A 24678-nucleotide genomic window follows, 5' to 3' on the forward strand; every position below is an offset into this window, starting at 1 on the left:
ACAGGCAGCTTCCTAGGTTTTGCACCAGGATACCAGACCCACAGGCGCTGGCAACAGATGCCTTTTTCATTTCATGGAGGGGAAAGTTTCTGAATGCGTTCCCCCCTTCCCACGAATTCAGAAGGTCCTGCTGAAAATTCAGCAGGACAGACCAAAAATGATGTTGGTGACTCCCTACTGGCCAAGATAGCATTGGTTCCCCTTACTTCAACTGTCCATGAGCAATCACCACAAGTTACCCCTCAGAGTGACCTTTTCACATAGCACAAGGGATCCCAGATACACACCCCCAGTGGCAGCTACTTCTGATCCCATTCACACACCTTTGACGAGGACGTGCTTAATGTTCTGCAGGAGGCCAGGAAACCAAATACCAGAAAATCCTACCTTTCTAAATGGAAAAGGTTCACTTATATGGTGTCACAATGGATGCTTGGACCCCCTTGCGAGTGAGACTCCTTTAGTGCTGTCTTACCTGTGTGAGCTATTGCAGTCAGGCTTGGTTTATTCTTCCATTAAAGCTCACTTGTCTGCAATTTCAGCATGCCTTCCTCTGGACTTTCCATAGCATCCAGACTTCATGCTAAGCTTTTTCTTAAAGGGGTACTTCACCTCAGGCCTCCCAGAAAACCAGCCCTCCACCATGGGACATTAACTATGTTTTGGAAAAACTTATGCTTCCTCCATTTGAGCAAGCAGACAAAAGCCTCTCTAAAACATTGTACATAAAAAAACTGTACTACTTGTGGCCTTAACATCAGCCAGAAGGGTCTCTGCTACAAGCCTTTATGGGCATTCCACCCTTCCTAGTTTTCCACAATGACAGGGTTATTCTTAAAGCTAACCCTAACTTCATGCTCAAGGTGGTGAATGACCTGTCCCTGATTCAGTCCATCCATCTTACCTGCCTTTTGCCCCTAACACAAAGGGGGACAGTGAGAGAATACTTCATTCGCTGGATGTTCATAAAAAAAAAACTCTGTTTTTATTGGCATAAAACCAGGTCTGTCAGGCAGAGACCAACTTTTTGCCTCCTTTTTATCCCAGAGCCTTATCTCTGTATGGATTTCCAGAGCCATCACATTCGGCTACCAGTACCATGGAAAATCATTGCAAGGCACTGTCAAGGCACATTCCACCAGGGCTATGGCCTCCTCAGGAGCATTCTTCAAAGACCTGGATGCCTCTTTTATTCTTGAAGCAGCCACTTGTTATCAGTACATACCTTCATCAAGCATTACAAACTAGACCATATTTCTAGAACCAGGATGGGGTTTGCCATGGCTATCCTTCACAGATTCTTGGAAACCGCTTCTAGACCTCCTCCCCACTCACAGTGAGCTTTGGCACACACCCACATGTAGAATACTGCAACATTGAAATAGGAGGACATAGAAAAGTTGTGCAAAATCTTACCATAACAGTAGATGTCCTTCTCTTACATGTTGCAGTATTCCTTCCCACCCTCCTTCCTTTCCTGTTAAGTTGCATTTCCTTTTCTGGATGACTCAGGACTGGCATTGCCCTTACTAGTACTGGCTCTGACTGGTGCGTGTGGACATCAATTTTATGGCCCACATTCATTCAGCCACATCAGATGTCCTATGTACCAGAGAGGGACTGGAAACCTTTGCATACTGGCCGGACATATGCGAAGCAAGAGGAGTAAACCCGCATGTGGAATACTGCAACGTGGAAGAGGAGAAGATCCGTTTATGGTAAGATTTTACACACCATTTTTTTATCAGTTAACTACAATACCATAAATATTGAATAAGGACCTATCGTTTATACCTGCTGAAGGTTCCGATTTCTATGATGATGTCCTTAACCTTTGTTTATTTGCGAGAGGGGTTATGCTGAAAGCTTTTTCCTCAGGAGTAAGCAGGCAGTAAATTTAGAAAGCCTAGTGGATTCAACCCACCACTACAACCTTTGGTGGAAGCATTCCTTAAGGTATGTGAGAGTGATTTACAACGTGTTTTGCAATTTGAGAGCGGATATGCAAGAGATTTTTTTTTTAATTTGAATGCAGATAAGCGCAAGGCCCTCAATGAACTACAAATTAATTAAAATATACAGCTGCATCCAGTTGGTAAAGGTGCTGCTATTGTTGTGATGGATAAACTTTTAAGTAGATAGTATAAATATATTTATCAGTCGTATATTATAGGATAACAATTTCTGAAGTGAAGGGCTTGATTAAGAATGTTCATCATGAATTGCATGATCTTTTAACAACAGGTTTTCTTTCATATCATTTCTATATGTATTTCAACATTGATGAATCTCTACCTGTGATGCATGGTCTTACAAAAATACACAAGCATTATACTGAACCAGAGACCCATTGTCTTAAAACAAGATTGGTCGGCTGAACCGCTGTTGATTTTTGTGTAGGATAAATAAATTGAGACCTGTTTTAGCTAAAGCACCAGTGGTGCTGAGAAACACTTAAGACTTTTTGAACAGTTTGTACAAATGTGTTGGCAATTTAAATTCAGATTTGATTCTTGTGCCTATGGATGTACTCTGGTGATAAAGGATTAAGGTGTAGATGGAGTTAGAACTTTGAAAATAGTGGGTATTCTAGTAATCAGATTTTGTTGATCTGTACCCTTCTCTGCTGTATATTGGAGCACATAGTTTTCATTTTTGATTATTACTTTTTGCATAAATTGGGCATATCTATGGGCATGGCATGTGCCAATAGCTATACCAGAATGGTTATGGTGCATTGGGAAATCGAAAATGTTTTGACTGCTCATAAGATAAATGTCGTTTATTACAAGAGGTTTGATGCATTTCTTTCATGGCATGGAACAGAACAGTTGGCTGAGTTTGTAGATGAGTTGTATATGAGCACCAGTTTTCGAGTTTTACTGTTTAGTATTCTTATGCTTATATTGATTTTATTGATGTACAGAAACAAAGATAACTGGTGGTCTCTGTACTAAGATTTTTAGAAAACCATGTTGGAAAAATAAATTGCACTGCATGAGTATGCATCCAGGATATATGTATAAAAATTTATTAAAGGGGCAGTTTTTAATAACTTCAAGACTGCATACGATTACTTTAGAATTGGCCAGGGCATTTAATTTACTCGGAAGAATTTGCAGACAGGGGCAATAGGCAGAAATGTTGCCTAACCAGTAGATCGTTAGGGATTTGAGGGATACTAAAGTTAGACCATATTTTTGTAATCAAATTCCTCTAATACTAGGGTCACGCTTTCTCTAGTAATGCTGGCTCTGCTTGTGAGATTATAAGAAGGAACTGGCCGATTTTGTTAGCTGATGAAGGTTTGAGGACTTTAGTGGGTGAATACCCCTGTTTTTAAAAATGGGCTATGTTTGAAGCGAAGGTTGTGTTGCAAGAGAAGCAAGGGACAATGAATTTTCTGAATGGGTGGGTGTATGCTGTAATTGTAAAGTTTGCAGTTTTATATCTGGTAAAAAAAATTTTCATACATCCCGATACCAGAATAAAATATGAGCCAAAGATATATGCGGATTATAAAAGTAGAGACCTTGTTTGGATATATGCAAGCAATAAAAGTTAGAGACCTTGTTTATTTAATGACCTGCAAGGTTTGTACTTTTTACTTAGGAAAGACCAATCCTAGTTTTAAAAGGATTCTTGAACATTTGGGGGATATGCATAGAGATGTCAGACAAATGCTTTGAATAAGCATGTGAAAAGGAATGTAGGGCATAGCTTTCAGTTTATGGTGTTGCAGTTAACTGACAAGAACATTAGGGGAGGGGGTGTGTAAGTGATGGAACAGAAAGTGAATTAAAATGGATCATCACTTTACAAGCAGATAGAGGTTCTGGTCTTAATGACAGTATTCTTGTAAGACCAGTCTTGAAAGTTTATAAACTATGTCATTAATTTAATGAAACTGCTATTTTTTTAATCTTGTTTAAATTAGTAATTTAACAGCTGTATTTAAATGCATCTGAGAAAGTTTAGCACTAAAGTGCTTACTAAAATAGATGTTTGTACTTCAGCCTTGGTGGGTAGCCATTTCTTTGTACTTTGTCGGATGAAGTTGCAGTAGGTGTGATCAAGATTTTGGTTGAGATAGGGGAAAAATGGGTCCTGAGGGTACTGGCAGCAGTATGGCGAGAAGGCATATTCCATTTGACTGGAGAATATGCATACTAGTTTTAGTGAACCCACCCTAACCCCATGTTAGAAAAAGACAAAAAGGGGGTTGATGAATATCTCCTAGGGCATTCATCAAGTGTTTTAGGCTACTATTGGAGCTAATCTTATGTGCAAGGGTGGTGCCTAGGTAGGTACCCTAATGTAGGTCAGGGAGAGCCAAAGAAAGTATTACCATTGATAGTGCCCTGTCTCATGAGCTTTGGTATTGGTCATTTATAAGCCTGTCTCCATCCTGCAAAGATAATCTTGGTTTCATCATTGGATGGAGGAGTAAAACCCTTTGAAAGGGCCACCTTTCTCAGTGCCTTTTCCTTATTACCTGGATATGTAACATAACTGTCAGAGAAAGAGTTCAGGGGTGCATCTGTTTCTATTCATAGTCCCCTTATAAAACTTGATATGAGGACACCACGGTTGCATGTAAACAGCCCATGGCAAAAGCACCACTTCTGTCTGCAGCTCATTATTCCAGCTAGAAGTAATTCCTTTGAAATGTATTTTTTTCCACCAGAGGGCACATACAAGCTTTGGAGAGAGCACATTTTGTGCCCCTTCAAGGTCCAAGGGAAGTGCCACCCATAAAGAACAAAAGACGATACTGAAACGTTGTCACTGATGTACAGGGCTTCAGCAGTTCTTGGATAGCAGAGGTGCTCTTGAATATTCACAGACAGCAGTAGTTGCATAAATGGAGACAACACTCACTGAGACATATCATACCTCTCAACTGTACAGATTTTCTCAGAATATCCAGCTTTTTGATTTATATTTTTGGCTTGTTCCTCTTTTTTTCTTGGCAAATCACTGGAATGATGTCAGGATTGAAGTCACTAAATAATGACATGCATTTGAGTTTCAGACTTCATATCCTTCAGACTGTATATGTAAACAAATCCTGTTACTCTAGCAACTTTCTAAGTTTATAAGAGCAATATTTAAAATATGTCCCTATTTGTACCCTCATTATTTCAAGTTTTGTCCAGATTTTTTGCATTTACAGGTTGAGAGGCATGACACATGTTAAAATTGGCAATGACAGTTTCACATGGAAGTCTCAGAAGAAGCATCTGCTGCAGGCAGTATGTATTTTGCCAGAGGAAAATGCTGTGTGTTACCACCTAAAAAGATCTTCCACCAACCTCTACAAGTAGACAGCAGACCAATGGGATGTTCATTTTATTCAACCTTAGGGGCTCCCACCCTGAATAACCAGACAAGGGTTGTGGAAGCTATCCTTGAAAGCCGGGATGATTGGTGAATGCCTTTTCCATATCTTCGGGACAAGATGGGATATATCCTGCCTGCTCCACTTCACAAAGTCTAGGCAGTACAAGGTTTTAACCTGATGTCCTCTTTTCACCAAGGCAACCCTGTTTGTTTTTATCTAAGTGAAAGAAAAGAGCCCCATAGCCTGCCTGTTCCTTGCATTTGCTGATTAAGTATGGGGCACCTTAGTCATAACTTCACATTAACCTGTTCGTAGACTTGAGCCCCTGATTTCTACTAGGTTCACTACTCATCAGACGTGGCCATTTTGTGAGAGACTGGAACCACTAACGGGAAGTCTTACACAAATGCCTCAGTACAGGAGGTACTCATTTATTTAATGCCATTACTGAATGGCTTAAACTGGCATAATCGTTTGTATAGAAGTACTTGTCATTTAAACCTGCTTACTGTGGTTCCTCTTGATTGTTTAGCTGGGCTTTGAAACCTTCTGTCCATCTTTGATCCATTTCAAAAGTAGTCTGTCCTACTCGGGACCTAAATTTGTTTTTGAAAGTGTAACTTTACCACCTTTTGAGTCAATATGTAATGTTTGTTCACAAGATTTCTGATATGCTAGCCCTAATGTTGAATCCTACACTTTCCATCAAAAACAAGGTATATTTAAGGGCTGTTGTCTTTTAAGTGGTCTTTGAACTCTGGATCAGTGAAGTCTGAATCCTAGTATTTCCCTCCAAAACCAAATACCAAACCAAAACCGTATAATCTCACCTATCATCTAATTTCTCATAATCACTTGCAAAGTAACATCTCATCTCCTCTTCCACTTCCCTTCTGGAAAGAAAATCAGCACAGTATTGCAATCCACTTTTGCCTAATCCTGCCCTAGTTTTACAAAGCGGTGATGTTGATCTTATCCCTAGTGTTAATAGCCAAGTGCAGCCTACTTTTTTGAATTCTGTACATAATCCCTCAATCAGTCCACTCCTCAAGTCTTCAAACGCAGACTGTTCATCCTAAGTGTTTTCAGTAGAAGTAAAGAAATCTCACTACTTTATGCCTGGATTGTCCAACACAACTGGAAAGTATATTTACTGTAACAGAAAGTTGGCTAAATATTTTCATCACCAATTCTTATCTTTGGCTTATATCATCCTGCATGAAAGTTCTGGAGAAGGGTAATAAACCAATATGCAGAGTAGTGAAAAATAAGATGGGAGATGAAAAGTTCAGTTTAGGATTGAAATGCACAACTGACATGATTGCAGTGAAACATTTAAGCAAGGGCCTTTTTAAGCCTAGCCATGCATCCCAAGTCTGTTGAGTTCTGATACCTTTGGTAAGTGTAAGCATGGACCTGAGAGATAAACCATGTACACGTTACCTGTTTGCATCAGAGACATAGGTGCCAAACCAGGGATGAATTTCTGGTTTCCCATCCAGTTGTCCAAGTTGCACTTGAATTGGATTAGGGAGGAACTCTGCTTCACATGGATGGGAGAGCCTGTTCCATAGATGGGCTAGTCTCTGGGATACATACCCCTCTCTCCAGCAGGTCCTGTTTATATCACAGGCAAGGTTTAAGTCTTTAGAATGGGTAATTCTGGTGCTTTGTTTTGTTGATATGCAGGAGGTCCATCAGAGTGGGGTCTGACCATGCCCTGTATGCTAGTCCTAGATCTCCCCTCAAAAGCCTGTAGGAGAAAGAATACAGGCATAGGGCCTTGAGACTGTCTGCATAGGACATATTACTTATGTCCTGAATTATTTTGGAGAGGAACCCTTGTGGACATTCCAATTGTTGGATATGCCTGGTTAAGTCCATACCAAAAGGTGCATTGTACTCAGTGATAGGTCTGATGAATGCTGAACACAGTGGAACAATGACTTCCTTGGACTTGTATGCCATACCTTGGTTTAGAAGTTGTGCAACGTAGAGTGATTTCCCCACCCACAGACATGATGATCAAAGGCTAGATTACTGTGCGTGTCCCCAAGTCCCTGACTACTGGGTCAACTCTAAGGGGTGTGTTGTCAATATGTTGGTTGCCAGAGATGGATGACTTCCCAAAGGATACTATTATGCATTTCTTGGCATTTAGTTTTAGTCCACGACTCGGATACTATTATGCATTTCTTGGCATTTAGTTTTAGTCCACGACTCGGACACCAGTTGTTTCTGTGTCAGCCCCTCTTGGAGAACATGTGTCAGTATGAAATTCGGTGAGAGCTCCTAATTTGCAATCATCTGCAAATGTAGTCAGTCGTAGACCACTGACATTGGCCTTGACTTCTGAGAAGTAAATGCCAAAAAGGAGTGGTCCAAGGACTGATCCCAGAGGGATTTTACTTGTGACTGGCCTCTTTGTAGAGGTGGACTCCCCAGTTTTAACTTTCTGTCCTGTCTGTGAGCCAGTTGGCTGTCCACTGGGTGACATATGGGTTTGTACCTAACCTCTTGAGGTTGTCAAAAATGCCCAAGTGGGGTATTGTCTAATGGCTTGGTCAGGTCAAGGCAGGCAGTGTGAATAATTTTGCTCTCGTCCATTGCTTTGGTGACCTCAAAGATGTCCACCAGTTTGAGTAGGTATGATCTGCCCTTGACGAAACCAAACTGGGTTGGGTGTAGTGTCTGGAGGTTTGCCAAGTCTCTATTGATTATCTCCATGATAATTCTTTCCATGTCTTTACATATAAGACTAGTGAGACTTATGGGCCTGTAGTTTTCAGGGTCTGCAGATGGCCTAGCTTTGTGTGGAGGGATGACTGTTGCCTTTCTCCATTCGTGAGGCAAGAAGCCTGTTTCGAGGCTACAGTTATACTAATTCTCGAGGCCCTCAGGATTTACTAGCTGTGGAGACCTACTGGGTTGAGTGTTTGCTCATTGTACCTGTTCAAATTGTACAATGCATCCTCTGGTGCCTGTAACTCAAGGTGAAAGGTCTTGGCTTTTCCGTATTTGTATACTCTTGCTGTATGTCTGTGCGACTGAATTAGTGTGTTGTGTGGAGGCTGTATTAATTCAGTCTGCATGCACACTTTTCCTGAGGTTGTATTCCTTCAGTTATGTTACTGTATTTTAGTATGTAGTACATTATCTGTCCTTAAACAGCATTCTTCATTAGCAGGTGCTCCTTTCACCTTGTCATGCATTGTTTGCATAATAGATTATGCTGCCTGAAATACTTTTTGAAGATGTAGAGTTACACTATTTGTATGCAGTGAGTTAAGTGGCTGGGTGGTAGACATGTAAGGGTACCTATTAGATGAACGAAAAGGCAATCTGTAGAACGGCTGAAAAGTCTAATATTCCAGACCTCTGGATTGGTTTTGTGAGATCGTGGTACAGTGAAGCTTGGAAAATTTGCCTTTTCCTCACTGTAGTATGATCTCGGAGTTGGTATATATAATTAGCGGGGGGTGTGGGGGCACAGTCCCATACATCCGATTTCTAAGTCCAGAATTTTCGATTTTTTAGGCGTTCGACAGATTGCCTTTTTGTTATAATAGGGACCCATTTATTAAACTCTTTATACTTGTTCCCCAGTATGCATGGAAGTGTTTAGTTTAAGTGAGTAAAGTTGTCTGTATTTGCTGTTACTTTTTGCAGTTGTCCCAGCTACTTTTCATATGCTTGTCATTTTCTATAGAGAAGAATCTCATCTTTTTCCATCTGTTGTGTTGAAGTACAAAAGTTATCCACAGTCTGTTTTGGTCAGTACAGCTGGTAGGCAATTACCACAGTTGCCACAGCTTCTGGAATAGGAGTTTGCTGCACAGAGAATAAGTATAATTGATAGTTAATAGACCATAGTTAATTGGCTGTTTTATTTTACTGTCTTGTATGTTCAACGTTTTCTGTATTTAAAACCTGCAGCCTACCAGATTTTACTGATTTTTTTCCCTTATGCTTTGTAATGCTTCAGTTTGAGATTTGCATGTTAAAATTTTGGCACTGAAAAATTGTACGACATGCATTTGATATTTGAGCTTATCAATTTGAATTAATTTTGCTTTTTGCAGATGAAACACAAGTAACAATACCTGGTCTATTGCCTGCAGTCGAATATACTGTCAGCGTGTCCGCTCAGGTTAATGGAGGAGAGAGCTTGCCATTGGTTGAAGCAGCAGCTACAAGTATGTTTGTTTTTAATGAAAACACTAGATTTGTACAGAATACTGCTTTTATTCATGGCTAAGATGTCCACTGTAAAAAAAAAAAAAAAGTAAGTTGTGAATTTGCAATGCTAGCCGAGTAGCATTTATCATTGCTCTCTCCTTGTTTAGGAACTTCATTGTATGTGCATGTTGAGCCGTTGTAGTGCATGTTTGTTCTAAGCTGGTCTTAGCAGCTCTCTAATGAGGTATAGTTCCAGAATGTTCTCATTCTGGAGGGCATTAATAGGAGTCAAGACTGTTAATTCTCAAGTAAGAGAAGTGGCAATGGGTACGTGCAACATTTTATCTTAATGAATACAGTCTTTGATGTTCACACTGATGGGGGTTAAAATGCCTGGCATCTGTGCTTAAAGCAGTGCTTCAAGGCATACTAAAGTATGTGCTTTTGACATTCTACTTTCAGAAACTTCCGTGAAGTGTTTTTAGGCACTTGCTTTACTAGGCCATGCTGCAAATGGGCTTCTTTAGCAGGCTGACAGAAAAACGTGAAGTTAGAAGGGTTAGTGTCACAGAGGCAGGGCAAAATGGGCCATTTGTCAGCTTTAGAGGGCTTGAGTACCTTTAGTGAGGAGACGGACTGAGCAGATCTGAACTTGTACACTACACTGCCAGGTTTGACTTAACTTTTCAATCATGGATTATTTTGGTGGGTGCACACACAACTACTGAGAGATCCATTTGAGCTTTGTTCAGCGCATTCTGAAGGTAGAGTAGGTAAAGACAAAAATAAAATTTCAGATGTATGCTGAGCTAAGAACTTGAAAGAAATCCATTCCTATGGTAATAGTCATATTGGTTGACACTGCATTTATTGCCAAAAAGATTTTTCAAACAATGAAAGCAATGCACCCAGGGTCATTGGATGTGGTACTAGTTTCATTTTGAATTGTGTGTAGCACTTTACAACGTAGAAATGTTCCTCTTTTTTTTTCCCCCCAAGTGTGAAAGGCAGTAGCCAATTATCTTGTATACTGGTTAATCATGGTTTGTCTCTTGTAATGAGAATTGCTATATTGGTGGCATGCATGTTGCTCTGAATGTTGGCGGAATGTATAACTCTGGTATGTAATGCTGCTTATGCCTTAAATCTGTGTGTTCAACTGAAGTATTGCTTTGTAAAATTTTGTAACTTAGCACATTTTTTTTCATGATTTTGACAAACACAAATCACAAACCTCTTTCCCTAGGTTTGGTAGGTAGTATGGTCATCTGACTTTTTTTCCAACCCAAAACCCATGCTACTTGACATAAACTAGAAAAGAATGAATGGGGTTATAGGTGAGCAAATACATACTTGGGTAATGACTAATAAATACACCTCTGTACACAAGGTATTTTACATTAAATTATTTTTTATAACCGCAAAATGAGGAGAGTAAAACAAGGGTTGCCTATTAAAATTACATAAAACTCATTTGCTGTCCTTGGAATGATGAATTGGCAAATGTGACAGAATATATAGTTTACCTCACTTGTAAGATGGTGGTCATGGAGACTACTTATACTTAACAAGCCTCTGTCCCATCACCACAAAATATATGTTTCTTTAACAGTAAGTTTTCAGGTTTGCTGTTTTGCCTTTAGCACAGTTTAGTTTCCATAATTTGGAGATGACTTTTGTCATTTTGTGGCCTTGAGACTTGCCATAGGTGTTATGGAGAAGCAATGAGCACAGTCCTTGGTTTTGTAAAGTCAACAACTGTGCTCCTCTGTGATAGGGCTAGCTGTAAAATTTGTTGTGGAGTTTAGGGCATTTAAAGGTAGTGTGCAACCTGACAAAATCAAAGTAGCTTATCTGTTCTCAAAATGCATTTCCTCAGTAGTTGCTTACCTTGACTGTCTTTCTGTCATTTTAGTTTTGCATTCTTACCTTTCATTTTAAGGAAGTTGTCTTCCATAAAATGACATTCATAGCAGTTAACACACACTGACCTCCTTAATTACTTTGCAGATGCTTTCCTTGCTGACATCATGTCTGTGTCAGAGTACATTACCTAGTCAGCAAGAGGAAGAAAGTTTTATAGAGTATTTTCAGATTGAGTCAGGTTTACTTGTATTTTTTGTCTAATTTTCAGTTTTTAGGTTAACTGTGTGTTGTTTAGTCTCCAACCCCCCATGTATTATGTTTCTTTTATGTGCAGGTTGTTCTTCACTGTCACGTAAGTATGTCATGTGCAGCACAAAGTCCATAACTGTTAATTACCTTTGATTTTGCCGGTGTCACTGAATCTTCCCTTTCATCTGTCTGTGATGTTTGTAGAACACCCCTAATTTTACCTCCTATTTTTACTTTGCCCATCTCTTGTAAGAGTTTAGATTTCCTAGTAAATCAGAGGATTACAGCTGGACATTAATGCTGGATATTAGTTTCATTGTTTGTAGCTCATTTTACTTGGAAAATGCATGCTGAATCAAAAAGTACATACTGCATTCAGCATGTGTGCAGTATTAACATAAACTTAAAAAAAATAGCAAAATGACTCTGCCAGTTACTGCAGGATGCATCATCAAAGTGACAAGCACAGTGATGTAAAGACAGGAAGTACTGCCCTTGTAAGTTTGAGAACCAAAGTTTGAGAGCAAGAAATTAAAAGTAAAATGAAACAGAATATCAAACAAATTGTAGTTGCAGAGTGGAAAGTAATCCTGTTATCCTAAACAGCGAGTATGTGCAAAAAATGGATGCAGATGATTTTTAAGGACAGTGCTGTTGAACTGCCCCTTTCAGCTGCACTATGTGTACACATCAGTTTGATGCTTCTCTTTCATGATCCACCTTTGATCACATGATAAAGATTAGCTAGTGTCGTTCATCTGCTCAGGATGAAACAGACAAACGTGTGGGTTTTGTTCAAGCAGCTTTATGAACAAACACATCAGGATTGAGGCTTAGTAACTAACTTAAACTTATAAACAAACTGTGTCTCTCATACATGCTTATACTCTGGCTGCCCTTTCAAAATGGCACTGAAGCAAGCACGTGCTTGCTATTTATATGCACGTGGTGTCCTTGGAAATTATTCTTAACGGTACATGTATGTATTCTACATCCTCCATCTTTGAGAAACGAGTCATGCATCACTGCCAACACTGATATGCAGTTGTGGTACAAGACAATTCCTTGGCATGCAGTTATACAGGACTAGGTACACAGCAACCTGGACATGATTGTATGTATTTCACACTAGGTCTGGCGATGAGACCAAATTGTGTGACCTAGAATTTAGTATTAGGTTTAGCAACTGGGACTATCTGCTCAATGTTCAACTTTTCGGACATCGGGAACATCTTCTGGAACAGAAGTAGGAGTTAAGGCATGTTCTACAACAGGAACATTGCTTGGACTGCTCTGAGATGGAGTCTATCACAGGAACAGTGCTGTGATATCAGTTCTGATACAGGAAGATGTCTGCGATTTCTCTTGTACTCCACACCCTCAGATTCCACAAAGTTTGATCATGGCTCTGTACATAAATCTTTTACTTGACCAATCTGGTTGAAACCTTTCGAAATTTGCATCCTTACTGTCGAGCAAATTTCTTCGTCCATTGAAAGGAAGGGATCCTTTCAATGGATGAAGAAATCTGCTTGATTTATCATAACTGGACTTCTGGAAAGAACAATTTGAGTAATTGTGCTTTGATTGCTCTGTTATTTTTAGCTTTAGGCTTCAATAAACTGGAACTGATAAGCAAGGTTGATCTTTGTGTTTCACTGTTGCAGTCATCACATTTGGGTTATCTGCTTGCAGCTAGCCCTCAGTCAGCTTGATTATCAAAGTCTTGGGTCATGCATCGGTTGCTGTCTCGTCTTCCATGACATCAGGTAGTCAGGGGTATAAAGCATACAGCTTGACACCATTACATCAGTCTTTCTTGCTGTGCAGTGCCCGAAGCAGAAGCAGTTGGTAAGTGCCAAACGGCCGACTACTGAAATTTTTGTTTTCGAGTTTCGGATCCGAAGACTTCAACTAAGCTAAGTACCCCATTGGGGATCCTTTTTCTTGCCCTAAACCAATGTCAGTCAGTACAAGTTTAACACTTGTACTTCTTGTGGAAAACAAATACCTCAAAGATTTTCATTCGTACTGCATTCCTTGCTTAGGCCCAGACCACGATGTACCTCGCTGTCAGTTTTGTGCTTCATTTAAACCTCGTACTATTAGTTGTCTGATGTCCTTCAAGAATGCAACTGCAGTCCTGACATATGGGTTGTCTTGCCTCAGGCAGCCCTCGGTCGGCCGGATTCCAAAGTCTGGGTCCGGCGTTGGCTGATGTCGCCTCCTCCCTGATGTCAGAGCGGCTGGGGTACAAAAGCATCAGCCGACGCCATCTTCCTCAGTCTTTCTTGCCGCGTGGTGCCCGAAGCAGAAGCAGTTCGCAAGTGCCGGTCGGTCAGCTCCTGTGTTTTCAGTATCCGAAGTCATCAAAAAGCTAAGTACTCCGTTGGAGAACCTTTTCTTGCCTCAGCCGATGTCAGATAAAACTGCAAAAGTTAATAACTGTTTGTGTTGTGGTAAACAAATACCTCATAAGGACTTCCATTCTTACTGCCTTCCCTGCCTTGGCCCAGACCATGATGTCTCGGCCTGTGCTGCCTGTGCTTGCTTTAACAAGTGCACTCTCAGGCGCCGGGCAGAATTTGCTGAAGACTTTTTTGGCGAAAAATTCTCTTGTATCATGCCGTCGGAACAACCGACAACACAGATTTCCAAAAAATGGAAGGACCGGGACCGACATTCTCGGCCTGCGACTTCCACTGACACCACGCCAAAACCTTCCGCGAGTGCATCGGTCCCTTCTGAGGCTGTTATTCCACCGCTCCAGACCGATGACACCGCTTTACCGTTCACTTCGGCCCCGGAGCCTTCGCTGGTGCCGGTTGTTGTTTCTCCCCCAGAAGCTGAAGCCCAAGATTTGCCCGAGACCATACCGGTGGACAAAGTTACTCCAGCACGTGGGGCAGCTAGGCCTCCGGTGTCCATGTCAATCAAGGCCTACACACGTGCCAAGGCTGCCAGCCAGGCTAAGTCTCTCCCTCCTAAAACTCTTTCTCAGGGTCCCACTACTGATAAACAGATCATGACTTTAGCTGCAGATCTAATCTCCTTAAAGGAGAACCGCATGCACAGACTAAAAAAACATGTTTATTTCATCATGTTTAGATGTTTCCAATATTTTAACACCACTGTGGGACTCTTTACAAGTTTTTAAATATTTTTATATGTAATTTAAGAGTCTGGCCACATGGGGTCTAGCATCTTGCTGAAAGTTAAACATTTTTGTAAATCTCCATGTATCCCAGAATTCAGTGTTTGTCCTTAACACATTACGTCACGCAGCCTTTTTTGTTCAGAAACTTCTGTCACTGCATTCATTTTACATGCATACACAAGGCTTTTTCATTCTGTAAATTTCAACTAAAAAATACTGTTGTTAAATGCCTACTTAAAAACTAACTGAGACAAAGCCAAAGAACAGACTTGGAGTCTTTGTTTTACTGCTTCTTCTTTACAGAGATCCTAATTTGCACTCTTTTGTGATGCCTGAGCCATAGCTCATTAGATCATCTCCCCTCCCCCTTCACACTTCTCCTCCCAAGCTGTCAAAGTGCTAAAAGTAATTTGACCTGTTGTTGCTTTGATTGACACCTCACCACAGGGGACTTGACTCATCCAATGTTTCCTAGTTCTAGCCTTTTTTTTCTAACAGTGGGACACTTATTTATGCAGCACCATGGCTTCCTGTCATGAAACAGGGATGCATAGTTCAGAGTATTTGGAAACACGCTTGTAAAATAAAACTACCTACTTTCTCTGGGCTATCCTGATGTCCTTCAAGAATGCAACTGCAGTCATAACATATGGGTTGTCCTGCCTCAGGCAGCCCTCGGTCGGCCGGATTCCAAAGTCTGGGTCCGACGTCGGCTGATGTCGCATTTCTCTCCGACGTCAGAGCGGCTGGAGTACATAAGCATCAGCCGACGCCATTTTCTTCAGTCTTTCTTGCCGCGCGGTGCCCGAAGCAGAAGCAGTTCGCAAGTGCCGGTCGGTCAGCTCCTGTATTCTTCGATTCCAAAGTCATCAAAAAAGCTAAGTACCCCGTTAGGGACCTTTTCTTGCCTCAGCCGATGTCAGAAATTACTGAAAAAGTTAACAATTGTCTTTCTTGTGGTAAACAAATACCTCATAAGGATTTCCACTCTTACTGTCTACCTTGCCTTGGCCCAGACCACGTCTCGGCCTGTGTAGCCTGTGCTCGCTTCAACAAGCGCACTCTCAGGTGCCGGGCGGAGTTCGCTGAAGATTTTTTCGGCGAAAAATTTGCCTATACAATGCCGTCGGAGCTTCCGACATCGCAAACTCCCAAGAAACGAAAAGACCGGGACCGACATCCTCGGCCCACGTCTACCACCGACTCCACGCCAAAACCTACCGCGAGTGCTTTGGTTCCTCCTGAGACTGTTATTCCACCGCTCCGAACCGAAGACACCGCATTACCGACAACTCCGATTCCGGATATCACTCCGACGCCAGTTATTGATTTTCATCCGGATACCGAAACCGAGGAAATGCCCGAGACCATTGCTGTAGATAAGGTCACTCCTGCATGTGGAGCTGCCAGGCCTCCTATGGCCATGTCTATTAAGGCCTACACTAGGGCTAAGGCAGCCAGCAAGACCAAGCATCTTTCTGCTAAAGCCTTGCCTCAGCCTACTCCAGAGACACAAATTATGACTATGGCTGCTGACTTAATTTCTATGATTAGAGGTTCACAGGCCCATCCTGAGAGAGGATCCCAGCCTCCTTCTGATAAAAGGCCCCGGGTTGAACCCTCTGACCCTATTCCTTCAGATGAAGATTCTGAGGACTCTGTCCACTCTGACGGCCAGGAAGAGCTCTTCCAGACCTATGAGGACTCGGATGCAGAGGATTCCATCCCCTCGGCCTCCCCTCCTGAGGATATTTCTTTTGGGGAAGTTCTGCATACCATGAGGGAACATTTCAAGTGACAAGGCCAGGAATATTCTGATTCCAGAAAGCGCCTTCGAACTTTCCTTAAAAAGCCCCAGCACAGGGCCTTAGCTATTCCTCCTGTGCTTGATGTTTTGGATGATTTATATTCTGACTCTAGTGTTTTCCCTGACTCTCTTCCTCCTGCTCCAGCCAAGCCAGACAGGTATTACAGGGTCCCAGAAACACATTCCCATTTATTTAGGGCCCATACTGCTGATTTGGAAACTATTTCTCAGGGACCTAAAGGTGTTTCAGCTTCCACCTCTAAAAATCCTTTGCCCTCCAACAGGGAAGCTAGGTCATTAGAGAGATTGGGTAAAAAGGTTTACACCTCCACTACTTTATCTATGAGAGCTTTGAATTGCCTTTTTCATATGTTACAATATCAGGATTTCCTGTTAGAAGATTTACAGAAAACATTGGCCTCTCCTGATCCTTTAGACAGGAAGTCTTTGCAGGAAGCTGTACATAACTCTCAGCAAGTAAGCAATCACTTCCTGCAGTGTGGATATGCACTGGAAGCTTCATGTAGGGCAGCTATGACAGGGGCAGTCATTCGTAGACATGCATGGTTGAAAGATCAACCTCTACCAGATCATGTAAAGGCAAAACTTCTGGATGCACCTTTGGAAAAGAACAAGCTTTTTGGTGCTAATGCTAAGGATGTGTTAAAGTCCATCGAGGAAAAAGCAAAATCAGTTCTGACGGTGAAAGATTTCCTCCAGGTTCAACCCCCCAGATTCAGTAGGAATTGGCCTTCAAAAAATTGGTCCTTTCCTAATCCTGAAAAATTTCAAAGGGCTAAAAACAGACGTGGCCGAGGAAGAGGACAATACAGAGGTCCTTACAGGGGACGACAATGGCAGCCAGCAAACCAAAGAAGTGACACAGGGGTTTCACCTGCCCCACAGCCACAATCTCAATGACTTTCCTCTACTTCTGCCTACCAGGGAACAAATAGAAGCTCCCTTGGGCGGAAAATTATCTCTGTTTGCAGACAATTGGCACAGACTGACAAAGGACAAATGGATTTTGGACATTATAGACCGAGGTTACAGGTTCCCTTTTCATACCTTACCAAGAAAACAAGGCATGCCAAACCTACCACAAAACCAGAGGGCAGAGGCTATCAAGCAAATCTCTCTGCTGACTCAGATGAAAGCAATAGAAAGAGTTCCGCAACAAGAACAAGGCCAGGGGTTTTACTCAAGACTGTTCCTTGTTCCAAGAAAAGAATCTCAATGGAGACCAATACTGGATTTGTCCGCATTAAACACCTTTCTCATAGTACCAAAGTTCAAAATGCTGACTCTACAGCAACTCCTTCCCATGCTGGGCAAGGGGTCTTGGCTGATTACTCTGGACCTCGAGGAGGCATACCTGCATGTCCCTATCAGACACAGCTGCAGAAGATACCTCAGATTTCTTGCAGGGCCAGAGCATTATCAATTCTCAGCATTGCCATTTGGCTTATCTACTGCACCCAGAGTATTCACAAAATGCCTGGCTTCAGTAATTGCTCATTGCAGGCTCCAGGGGATCCAAATTTACCCGTACCTGGACGACTGCCTCATACAAGCGGACGACAAATTGATGTTGACAAAAAACTTGGACTATGTCATACGATTACTTCAAGCTCTGGGATATACAGTCAACTTCCAAAAGTCAAGACTTCAGCCATCCCAGCAAATAATCTTCTTAGGAGCCAAATTAGACACAGCCTCTCAAATGGCTTACCTAACAGAAGACAAGCAAGAGAAGTTAACTCATTTCAAAGGTTTGGCAAAACTTACCCAGATGACTGCAAGGAGATTCCTACAGGCCCTGGGTTACATGGCATCCTGCATTCTCCTGGTTCCATTAGCAAGACTACACATAAGAAAGCTTCAATGGTACCTAAAAAACCTATGGTCTCAACACAGCAACAACTTAGAGACAACCATACCGCTCATTCCATGCCTACAAAAGGAATTCCTGTGGTGGGCCTCGGTAAGCCAGGCAAACACAGGTATGTCATTCAAAAAAACACAGATAACACAGACCATGACCACAGACGCCTCAGACCTTGGATGGGGGGCGCACATGGAAGGCAGGTGTATACAAGGACAATGGTCTCCAAAGGAAACACATCTGCACATAAACCAAAAGGAAATGCTGGCAGTAATGCATGCCATCGAGGCCTTTCAACACCAACTTCAGCAAGGCCATTTACTGATACGGACAGACAACACCACTGTGATGTGGTATGTAAACAAGCAAGGGGGCACCCATTCTTACCCCCTTTGCAGACTGACAATGCATCTTTGGGAAAAATCACTGAGCCTAAACATTCAGTTACAATCCCAGTTTGTTCCAGGCAAAGACAATGTGCTGGCGGACAGCCTAAGCAGGAATTTCACAGATCCACACGAGTGGAGGTTACATCCGAAGATCTTCACACAGCTCACTCGACATGGGGCAGGCCAGAAGTAGACCTATTTGCCTCTCACCTCAACCATCATCTACAAAATTCTGCTCAAGGACATACCATCCACAAGCTTGGAAAATAGATGCTCTCTCATTCAACTGGAACTTCCTAAAAATCTATGCATTCCCACCTCTGCCACTGATGACCTCAGTATTACTAAAGATCAAAGCAGAGACCCAAGGGGATCCTAATAGCTCCGGACTGGCCAAGACAACACTGGTATCCACTACTACGGAGCATATGTCACACCAAGAAGTGGGCCCTTCCCCAATGGCCTCTACTTTTGACTCAACACAACTTCAAAACAGTGCATCCAAACCTTCAGACACTGCAGCTAACAGCCTGGGAGATCCCATGAATAACCTCAACCTATCTCTCTCCAAGGAAGTTCAGCGGATACTAACAGAGGCTCGCAGACCATCCACCAGAAAGGTTTACTTAGCAAAATGGAAGAAAATTCAGCATTTGGAATACCAGCAAGGGACATGATGCATCATTATTGAACATCCCACTCATCCTGGAATATTTGGCAGATATGCTAAAGAATGGTCTCACATATTCTTCCATAAAGATACATGCATCAGCTATTTCAGCTAGATGTAACACTGATCCGCCTGTCTTTTCACATCCTTTGCTAAGGCAATTCCTCAGGGGAATCGAGAACATTAAGCCACCAAGAAAGGCTCCAGTGCCAGCCTGGGACCTCAATTTTGTCCTAGAAAAACTGACTCTACCTCCATTTGAGCCAGCAGCTTCAGTTGACTTGCAATTTCTCTCATGGAAGACAGCTTTCCTGTTGGCAATTACCTCAGCAAGAAGGGTTTCGGAACTACAGGCCCTAATGGCAATACCACCATTCATAATTTTCCACAGAGACAGGGTTTCATTAAGGACCAACCCTACTTTTATGCCAAAAGTGGTATCTAGAGTTTCTTTAAATCAAGCTATTCATCTGCCTGCTTTCTTCCCCAATCCTGAGAATAAGGGGGAAAGACTGTTACATACCTTGGACATTCACAGACAACTTCGATACTACCTGGACAGAACCAAGACCAGTAGAAAGTCTGACCAACTTTTTGTAGCTTACGCCCCTGCAGTCCAAGGAAAAGCAATTTCAAAACAGACTATTTCAAAATGGATTGGACATTGCATCAGATTCTGTTATTCCTTTCATGGAAAGACTGTTCCAGCCAATGTCAGACCACATTCCACCAGAGCTACAGCAACCTCTACAGCATTCTTAAGAGGGGTGCCTACTAAGGACATTCTAGAAGCTACTACATGGAGCTCCGTGCATACATTCTCCAAACACTACAATCTCCCTCTATACTCCAGATCCAGAGCAGGCTTTGCTTCGGCAGTCCTGCAGGGTTTGATTGCCACACCATCTTTATCCTAGAGCATTCCTCCTCCCCCAGCTAAGCTATGGTATTCTACCCATATGTTATGACTGCAGTTGCATTCTTGAAGGACATAGTACAGTTTTGTACCTACCATAAATGTAGATGTCCGATAGATATGCAACTGCAGTCGGATTTTCCCTCCCTCCATACCCCTCTATGCCTAGGGTCCACTCCTATCCCTGTTTATCTTAGCTGGGGATATCTGTTATGGTGTATCTGTTTATTGCTCATTTATTTGTCTGGAATCCTGTTTTTGTCTTCCAGTTTGATTTCAGCCTTCCTTGGAGGGCACCTGGCATCTGGGGCAAGAAACACTGAAGAAAATGGTGTCGGCTGATGCTTATGTACTCCAGCCGCTCTGACGTCTGAGAGAAATGCGACATCAGCCGACGTCGGACCCAGACTTTGGAATCCGGCCAACCGAGGGCTGCCTGAGGCAGGACAACCCATATGTTATGACTGCAGTTGCATATCTATTGGACATCTACATTTATGGTAGGTACAAAACTGTACTTTTGCCTGAAATACACACAATATTTTAAGTGCTGTAAACAGAATAGTTAATGGACAAAAAATACTAATTTGACTTGCTTAAGGTTCAGGTATCATCTGCTTACAAAAATCACTGCTGACTCACTATACGAAGTCTTGTAAAGCCCATGTACACATTTTTGTTTATAGTTTACCATTATGCCAACAGTTACACATGTCTTATTACATGATTTCAATAACAGGTTTGCTGGTGTGTATTTCTTGATTTTTTTACGTGAAAACAGTGGCCCAGTGTGTGATCATACCGTGATGTAGATCCATGCTGAAAAGCACTATGTGCAAACAGTAATACATGTAGTACAGCAACAACATGTTCCATGGAGGCTTTTGCAAGACAGTGGGCAGTGTCTAATTGCATTTTGATAAGTGTACCTGCTTACACACCCTTTTTGTGTTTCTCCTTATAAAAAGCCACATCACTATTCATCATATATCAGAGATTTTTGTTTTCAGCTTTAACACAAATATATTACATATGCAAATGCATTATATATATATATACACACACACACACACACACACAGATATAAATATATGTACACAGATATAAATATATGTACACAGATATAAATAAAAAAAAAATATATATATATATATACACACACACACACATATATTTTATATACACACACGCATATATTTTATATACACACACACACCGTATAGATTACATATTACAAGAACTATATCTACAAGGAAACTGCTGTGGCCCATGGCGAATGCCTTCATGTCACCTTGTAACATGGAAATCTGTGCATTATCAGTACACGGACAACAGGTATCCTCAGGCAGGTAATATGCATCACTCCCTGGACTAACTAAGGCAGTAGAAATGCATTCCTGAATTCCTATTTTCAGAACGATTTTTAGTCTACTGGTGAAATACACTCATATGAACAGTTTCCAAAACTACCAGTATTAAAACTTACATTAGCAGTGTAACAGCCCTCACATGCCCATACAGCTTCACCCAAACACAAGCTTCTATTCCCTAATGCATTTTGCTTTTAAGAGGTATTCAAATGCCTGTACAATTACTTTTCTTCTATTGTACAACTGGACATATAAACCCTGCAATTCATACTTGAAAGAAATTGTGGCTCCCCAGCCCTCATCAGCAGCCCATTATCTGAATGATCACCGCACAGTGCGTGAACTGCAGAAAATGACAGTCTTGCTGGAGGGGCTTCTGATCAGACAGCCATTAACTGCTTATACAATATCAGTTTTTGATTCAAAAACTGGGTCCATGTCTGCTGCTGTGTCCTTAGTGCCCCAATACTTGCATACAAAACTTGCCAAAAGTACAGCAGTGAGTTTTTCCTGGCAGACAACTTTGTTTTATGCATGCAATTCCTCATTCGATAGCACGGGTATGTTTTCCTTTGCCTATTCCCTCACTGCAGACTACACAAGATAGTTGCAGCCAAAGAGTAGCCAACTAGGGACAACTAAATGCTACACAGATAATTGGAATGTCTACAACTGCGACTGTTTCTACTAACTGGTCATACATAACTTTGGAAGATGTTGTCTTGTTAATGCAGAACTTCACGTTATATTAGGTCTCACTACTGTTGCCACTATTTTGTCATGGACAATAAAGATGAAATGTTACAATGTTTGCCTCTCATTTCATGCCATACCTGTTTAGACAAGCTCACCAACCTGAACATAAATGTCTATGTCACAACATCGGTTGCCAATTGCCTTATGGACAGAGCACACATGGTGAGAGTTGAGAGCTAGGTGTGACTCGAAACCGGTTACAAGTGGTGTTCCCCAGGGCTCAGTGCCATGACCCCTCCTGTTCAGCATATACTTCGAGGAACAGGCAAGTTCATGAGTACTATGGCTGCCCAAGTTTGCAGACAACTGCAAACTAGGGTTATAATTCTTCTTCTTTTGGCTTTTTCCTGGTTAGGGGTTGCCACAGCGGATCACCTTGTCCACACATTGATTGGCAGTGGAGTTTTACAGTGTCGAGTTGCCAGCCCGGCGCCCAACCTTCCACAGAAGGCACACACACACACACCTAGGGCCAATTTACAGTGTCCAATCCACCTGCAGCATGTCTTTGGGATGTGGGAGGAAACCGGAGTACCCGCAGGAAACCCACGCGACCACAGGGAGGACATGCAGACTCTGCACAGAAGGCACCCCAGCCGAGAATCGAACCGGTGAACCTCTTGCTGTGAGGCGGCAATGCTGACCACTGCACCACCGTGGCCACCCAAACTAGGGGCTATAATAAACAACCAAAATCCCAATGGAATAAACTTCACAAGAGTCTGGGGGTGGGAGGATGACATAATGGTTAAGGTGTTAACCTTAAAAACACAAGGTTCAGCGTTTGATTCTCACATGGGCTAACTTGGCAAGTTTCAAATCGGCCCAAAAGGGCAGTTAACCTAGTACTGATCTATGAACATATTTTATTGTTTAATTTTTATAAAAATGTGTATTTAAACAGCATTTGTAGATGAATTTGTATTCCATGAAGGTGTTTTACACCCAGGTGCTAGAATAAATCTTTGTTTTTTGTGTGTTTTTTGAAGACTCTTGTGAAGTTTATTCCATTCTGATTTTGTTAGTTTATTATTCGAAAGACTTTTGGTGGTTTTGGTATACATGGGCTATAAAAACTCTGGCTGACACGGACATCCTACTAAAGGGTCTCACTGAGACAGATACCTGGTGTCAAAACCATGGCCTCAAGCTAAATGTCAAAAAGTGCATAGTTATCCCCGTTGGAAAAAAACAAAGTACCACAAACTTCCACATAGGTGGTAGTCCCCTAAATACGAAACACCTAAGGGATCCGGGCACCAAAGTAGATAACAATCTTTCATTTGATAATCACATTGCCAAAGTCTTTAGAAAATCCTTCTGTGTGTCCCACCTAATCACAAAAGGGTTTACGTCCAGATCAAAAGAGGTCATTGTGCCCCTGTACGCAGACGCATCATACAGTAAAACACCTCATTTTGGATATGTACCTTACAAGACACCTGCAACAGCTAGAAAAAAGACTAAAGAAGCACCTCACCAAGAGGATCACTGGCCTCAAACAGATACCCTATGCAGCTCGAGTGAAGAAACTCATGCTTTACTCGGTTGCATAACGTCTGCTCAGAGGTGATCTCTGCCTGACATACAAGGCCATGTCCAACCCAGAATTGATGGGCATGCACCACCTAAAGAAAACCTTATTCCCTCGAGCCAAAGGCTCTAGGGATCTAAACCTCACCACAATAAATAGAACATGCTGGAATGTCCCAGAGACTTTCCATGCTTTGTAACAAGATTCCAATCTACATTACGCAGAGCTCCTTGCTAACTCGAGAAAACCCTTGATAGGATGGGAAAGAGAAAGTTTACCCCTGGGATCACTTCAGTGGCTCTGCTGGACAGAGGCACAGGAACTAATTGTATGGGACCTTGAAAGCCAACACATTCTGGCTAGTGTTATAAATGCCTTCGGGCATATAGGTTTCAACCTATAAACCTATCACAAAAGTTTCTATATGGTCCTGCGAGCAATCTCTCCATAATCTTATTCACTTAATAGTAACTATCTTTGTATATTACAGGATATCTGTAATCAAATGACTGTCCTCAGTGCACTTTCCATAACACTGACCAAGTGCTAAAAAAAA

The 24678-nt window shown here is 41.9% G+C and overlaps 1 protein-coding gene across 1 annotated transcript in view; it reads left to right on the forward strand.

Moving 5' to 3' along the window:
• Nucleotides 1–24678, forward strand: part of FN1 (fibronectin 1) — a gene marked incomplete in the record, with an annotated part of 4425379 nt that overhangs the window by 3131675 nt on the left and 1269026 nt on the right. Inside the window, 1 exon segment of the mRNA XM_044060668.1 lies at nt 9427–9540. Coding sequence (XP_043916603.1) covers nt 9427–9540 — 114 coding nt within the window.

The sequence above is a fragment of the Protopterus annectens genome, chromosome 2.part0, assembly GCF_019279795.1.
Source record: "Protopterus annectens isolate FY-2018-M chromosome 2.part0, PAN1.0, whole genome shotgun sequence".
Classification (NCBI taxonomy): Eukaryota; Metazoa; Chordata; order Ceratodontiformes; family Protopteridae; genus Protopterus; species Protopterus annectens.